The sequence below is a fragment of the Vollenhovia emeryi genome, unplaced genomic scaffold (genome assembly GCF_000949405.1).
Source record: "Vollenhovia emeryi isolate VEMERY1.0 unplaced genomic scaffold, V.emery_V1.0 DF939253.1, whole genome shotgun sequence".
Lineage (NCBI taxonomy): Eukaryota > Metazoa > Arthropoda > Insecta > Hymenoptera > Formicidae > Vollenhovia > Vollenhovia emeryi.
In genome coordinates, this window is record NW_011967113.1 from 100,956 (window position 1) to 107,162 (window position 6,207).

The window sequence follows — 6,207 nt, forward strand, 5'->3', positions numbered from 1 at the left end:
CGCAACAACAAAGACGTAGAAATGAAGAGAAAAAAATTAATCCGAATGAGAACGTCCTTGCATTTGGCACGTTTCAAAATTTTACTGATTATTACTATGATAATTTAGTCATCTTGTTCGTTGTCATCCAGACGCTACTATTTTAATCAAACGCTATTCTCGTAACGTAATGCAACAATAAAGACGTAGAAATAAAGAGAAAAATGATAAATCTGAACGAGAGCGTCCTTGCATTTGGCACGTTTCAAGAATTTATTGATTATTGCTATTATAATTTCGTTGTTTGTTTTCAGTCGGACGTTAACACTTCAATCAAATGTTATTTTCGTAACGTAATGCAACAACAAAGACGTAGAAACAAAGAGAAAAAAAAATAATTCGAATAAAAGCGTTCTTGCATTTGGCACGTTTCAAGATTTTACTGATTATTACTATGATAATTTTATCGTCTTGCTCGTTTTCAGCCAGACGCTAACACTTTAATCAAACATTATTCTCGTAACGTAATGCAACAACAAAGACGTAGAAATAAAGAGAAAAAAAAATAAATCCGAATGAGAGCGTCCTTGCATTTGGCACGTTTCAAGATTTCACTGATTATTGCTATTGTTATCCCCGCTCGTTTTCATCCAAACGTTAACACACCGGCACTTCAGTCGAACGTAATTCTCGCAATGCAACGCAATAACGGAGACGTGGAAATAAAGAAGAAAAAAAGTAAATAAGAGCGTCTGTAATAACATGCCTGATGTCCTTGCATTTGGCATACGCGATAACGCGCGTGCACGACGAAATGAGACAGCGATGACGATCTTTCACACGCTTTCTAATGCGCCGGCGAATCATCCTTGGCACTAATGGCCACCGCATCCCGTCTCATCTCGTCGAAGGATGCGCGATCCGAGGTCGTTTCGCTAACGATGTTACATATGCACGAGAGGCGCGTGCGCGCGCGCATATCGCCTCGTCTCCAGATATGAATAATACGCTACAGGCAGCTGCCGCCGAGGAGATTTCGGCAAAAAGTACCCCGGTCGCGAGACATTTTGCGTGTACACATGTACGGTCGCGGTTAGTGACGCGAACAACGAAACGCGTGAGCTGTTTTTTTTTTCAGCGCGAGAATTTCGAACGCTGACGGTTTTCCTCGCACAAAAATATCACGTACGGAGAACTATTACACGCGCAACGCGCGGAACTAGAAACCAATTATTTGCTCTCGGCATGGAGATTACATTCCCTGCAAATTATATTAATTACTTGTCACTGTGTCACGATTTATTTCTCCCCGTTAGAATCACGTTTTATCGCTCCGCTTCTTTTCCAATTTCTTTTTACCTCAACGCGCTACCCCCGTCGCGAGATAAAACGTACGATGGACGGTAATACGTTACCGAGGATGTATAGTCCGGTCTGAGAAAATTCACGAGAGATATGCGGGGGTGTACGGTCAGCTGACCGGAGCAGCTGGCGCAAATGACGCGGGACCGCAAAAAGGGGGCCAGGACAGATCCTGCGGGACATCCTGCGAAATAACATACGTCATTATGAACTCCACCCGTGAACAACTCCGTCGCGATAAAAGTGATTTTACGGAAGGATCCGTCCACTGAAATATTTACCGAAAAAGAAGGAAGGGAGTCCGCTCGATATATTTCGGGAGAAAGATGTGCAAAAAAAGGAAATAGGGAAACGGCTTTGAATGTTTGGGGGAATCTAAGCTGCACAATTTTACAACCCGAGTGCAATGCACGCTTCGCAACGCAGCTCGACTTCACTCGGTCACGTCCCTGATCTGAATTCCCCTTGTAAGTCTTTCTCTTTCTCTTCGGTTTCAGAAACCCTTCCGGACGCACTGGCCACCGACTGCGATAAATGCAGCGAGAAGCAAAAGAAGGGCACCGAGAAGGTCGTCCGGTATCTAGTCAACAAGGTACACGTAGCTCGGGGCTAACACGCACGCACGCCCGTCACTTTTCACCGGGCTAATTAAACGCGAGGTCTGCGTAATGAGTTGATGCCAGTGGGAGTAGGAGCGCGCTCGGGGGATACGCCGAGGCGGTTTAAATGCCGCGGAACTAGTTTGACTTTCACGCAGAGACGGGTTAACCCTCTCCGCCCGGGTGGCGGCGGCAGGGGTGTCCCCGTGATTCGTTTGCGAACCACGCCCGGAAAACTTTGGCGTCCGCGGCCAAATAATTTAACGGCGACGTGAATCCGCCGGCCCTTCGACCCGAGCCCTTCTTTCGAAAACTGATTTCACCCCCGACTGGGCAGTCATTCCGATCGTTTTAAAGGGGTTTCAAGTCACTTCGTCTCGAATCTCTGCCGCGTTTCACAGCGATTCTTAAAACGTTAAACGTATCTTTACGCAGCAAACACTTCAATACTTTTCAGCGCATGTGAGACTTCGAAATTATTGATTTCATTGTATTTTTATAATTGATTCGATTGGAACAAAATAGTACATTTGAGAAAAAACTGTTGTAAGCACAATGCGAATTTTTTAGTAGATTTTATGCTACTTTGCGCTTAAAGAGCGGCTATCTAAAGTAAGTTTTCATCTAAAAAATTTCTTAAACGGCCTTTACGTAAAGAATCTATTGTTAACTCGATTGCAACCGCAAAATGTCTCCTTTCCGTTCTCCATTGGTTTAATTGTGCAAGTATTATTTTGAGTGACACTTAAACAATACGACTCTATCTCAGCGCAAAGTGTTGAAAACGATGGAAGTGAGAAAACTTTCGGAGAGTAAAATCTTTATTATTACATTTACATAGGTTTTACAGCGATTCTTAAAATGTTAAACGTAACTTTACGCAGTGAACACTTCAATATTTTTCAGTGCGTGTAAGAGTCTTTGAAGTTATTGATTTCATTGTGTTTTTATAATTGAATCGATCGGAACGGAAAGTACGTATAACAAAATAGTACATTTGAGAAAAACGGCCGATTAAAGTAAGTTTTCATCTAAAACGTTTCTTAAACAGTCTTTACGCAAAGGACCTATTGTTAACTCGATTGCATCCGCAAAATGTCTCCTTTCCGTTCTCCATTGATTCAGTTGTGCAAGTATTATTTTGAGTGACACTTAAACAATACGGTTCTATCTCGGCGCGTTTCTCAGCGCAAAGTGTTGAAAACGATGAAAACGTGAGAAAATTTTCGGAGAGTAAAATCTGTTTGCGGCTTTATTATATTTACATGGATGTAACTAACGACACTTCGATAAACGTAATCCTGTTACGCGAACTTGTTACCGAAGATAGACGGGCGATTGCTTATTCGATCTTTCACTTTATTTCAGAAACCGGAAACTTGGGAGCAACTTAAGAAGAAGTACGATCCCACTGGCCAATACAGTAGCAAGTATGTAGAGGTAGCGCACAAGCAGGGAATAAATGTGTGAATAATTTAGATTCTCATCTCGCCGAGTAGAACGTCGAGAAATCTGTCCTCTCTTCTTCCCACACAGCACTCGAATTAAATAAATCTGTTAGTGCAACGTCACGTGCGACCCCTTCTCAAGAAAAATTCAGAAGCTATGAAGAAACGTATATGTTATCAGATGTTAATATAAATAATAAACGATAAGTGTAAAAAGGAGGCGATTGAATTATCGACAGATTACTGTTGCGGTAATCACAATTATCGTCCATTGACCATTTATCACCGACAATTTCCATATCCACTCGCCTTCCTTCGATCCTTCTCCTATCTTTATCTTGATAGGCGAATCGCATTTGTACACCGGTCACGGCCGGCAATAATATATTTCTCGGTACCGCGGCTCTTCGCCCGAAAGCAGTTCGACACTTCGGGAAGAGATAAATCTAGGCACAATGCCGAGAAAAGTTCCCTGGCCGAAGTTTGAGGTCCGAACGTCGCCCTTGAGACCGCCTCGCTTAATTTCCTGACGCTGTCCAATACGGAATATATGTGCGCATACCTATACGGCCTTTGCCACTCCGCGAGGCACCGCCGGAAGCCGACGCGACGGCGATTTTGTATTTCCATCGCCCTAGATCGAGGCCGTCCCGATCCTCCCGAGCTCGGGAGAAACTCGTCCTTTCCCCTCCGTCGTCTCTTCCCTCACCTCGTGGGAAAACGGAGAGCGTATTTCATCGTCGGGGAACAAGAACATCGGGACGATAATCGATACTGTTCAGTCAAGTAACGACTGGAGTCAACTTCGCGGAGTTATCAAAGTTGCATAAGGACTAACGAGGGCGGCTTCGCGCGCTACCCGCGTCTACCCTCTGCCCCACCCCCTTCCCCCTCCTTGCCCCGTGGATCCGGTATCGTTATCTCGCGAGAACCGATGGGCGTCCGCGGCGATTCGCCGCCGAGATTTAAATCAGGGCGAAGGGCACCTCGGTCCTATCCACGCTCGACGCGATAATTCCCGCCCCGTCTCGCGCGTTATTAAATTAAAGAAGTTAAGGGTTTCACGGAGATGGGCCGACAAGTATACATGCATAACTAATTACCCCCTTCGTTGCGCTTCCTTCGCCACACCCTTCTGTTTCCTCCCACCCCGAACAACGAACTTTGCCGACGACGCGCGCGTTAAATATGTAAATGAATTACGAGATTAGTGTATAGTCAACTTAAGCAGTCGATTTAAATGCACCGCGACGGACCGAAGGCGCGAGGCGCGGCGGCGGTGATGAAGGAGGCGGCTAGGGGGTGGCTCGAGGGGTCGAGGGTCACTCGAGCGATCGGGATCGCGCGAACCGCGGCGGAGGGGCAGGGAGCGAGTCTGCGGCGGCGGTGGCGATTCGAGAAAACCGAAAATTCAATCTCCGCGTGCCGCCACTCGACAAGAATTCTCTCGCTCCTTTAGACACCCTCCCTTCCAACCGTCGATCGGATTGAAATCCGAATGTCGTCGACTCGTTGGGGCGCACTCGTAGGAAACGGATTTCGGGGCTTCAACAGGTTGGGAATTCCGCACGCATCCTTTGAAGCCATCTGTCGACAGTGCCAGCTGATTGCGCCCGTCCCCGCTCCCCTTCCCTCTGTTCCCGTTAAAAAGGAAATTACAATCGCTCAATCGTGATTTGTGTATCTACGATGTATCTGCCGATCGATTGATAAGGGAATTGTATTCGTCACGTATGCAGGATATAGCGGACTTGGATATGCGGAAACTCCGCAAAAAAACGCAACACGCTTTTCAATTACTACATTTATGTTACTGCATAAAATTGATGATTTTGGTGTTGAACAATTTCTAACAACTTGACGCTATGCAAAAACACATTCAATCTCGAGAAAAAATGTATGTACCTGATCATATCCGAGTATATCCAACTCGGATATGAATTTTGTCCCTAACCAATCATATACAACGTAAATGTGATTTATAAAATAAGATGCTGAAACTCTTGTCTGAAACATTTTTCCTATATATTTTCGGAGTTATTCAGGGGTCTCCACCTTTTTTTGAACACCCTGTTTATATTCTGTTAACTCACATTTATGTTGTATATGATTGGCTAGGGACAAAATTCATATCTGCTTACATCTTTGTGAGTTAAGGGCTGTATCCACGATGCTAGAATTTGGTCCAAGTTCTAGTTTCGAGAAACGTGCAGCCAATCAACCTGCAGCTATATTGAACATGATTAATATCCCGGAAAAAATGTATACAGGGTGTTTCATTTTAATCTAGCCAGGCGAATATTTCAAACGCTGTTGAGCTTAGAGAAAAATGTTTCAAACAAAAGTTGTAGGGTTCGGAGGGGGACACAAGATGGTACCATTGGTTTGACCTTGAAGAATTATTTGAAGGTCACATAAAGATCACACCAATTTTTTAAAATGGCATCCCCTACTTTTTATTACATATTCTTGTAGCTGACCTCGAGAGCTTTCCAAAACGCTATAATAAAGTATCTTTTTATTGAGAACTTTTTGAGTTATTAAGGTTTGAAAGTTCCAATATTTTGACATAAATTACAAAATATCTTGTAAAATATTCATTTTTTTATCATCTTACCTTAATACTTTTTTGAACAGAATAATGATACAAATTAACCGGTGTAAAGAAAACACACAATTGTTAAAAAAAATTTTTTGTATACTTGTTACAAAATTGTATTTTCTTTAGACCGGTTGATTTGTATCATTACTCTGTTAAAAAAGTATTAAGGTAAGGTGATAAAAAATGAATATTTTACAAGATATTTTGTAATTTATGT

General features: G+C 43.4%; 1 protein-coding gene across 1 annotated transcript in view; it reads left to right on the forward strand.

Moving 5' to 3' along the window:
- The window catches only part of LOC105559816 (ejaculatory bulb-specific protein 3), a 10,889-nt gene extending 7,282 nt beyond the window's left edge, over positions 1-3,607 (forward strand). The window contains exons 3-4 of the mRNA XM_012008416.1: positions 1,839-1,933; positions 3,309-3,607. Of these exons, the coding sequence (XP_011863806.1) occupies positions 1,839-1,933; positions 3,309-3,410 (197 nt within the window). The 3' untranslated portion in view covers positions 3,411-3,607. The remainder of the gene's footprint in view (positions 1-1,838; positions 1,934-3,308) is intronic.
- Positions 3,608-6,207: the final 2,600 nt, after the last annotated feature.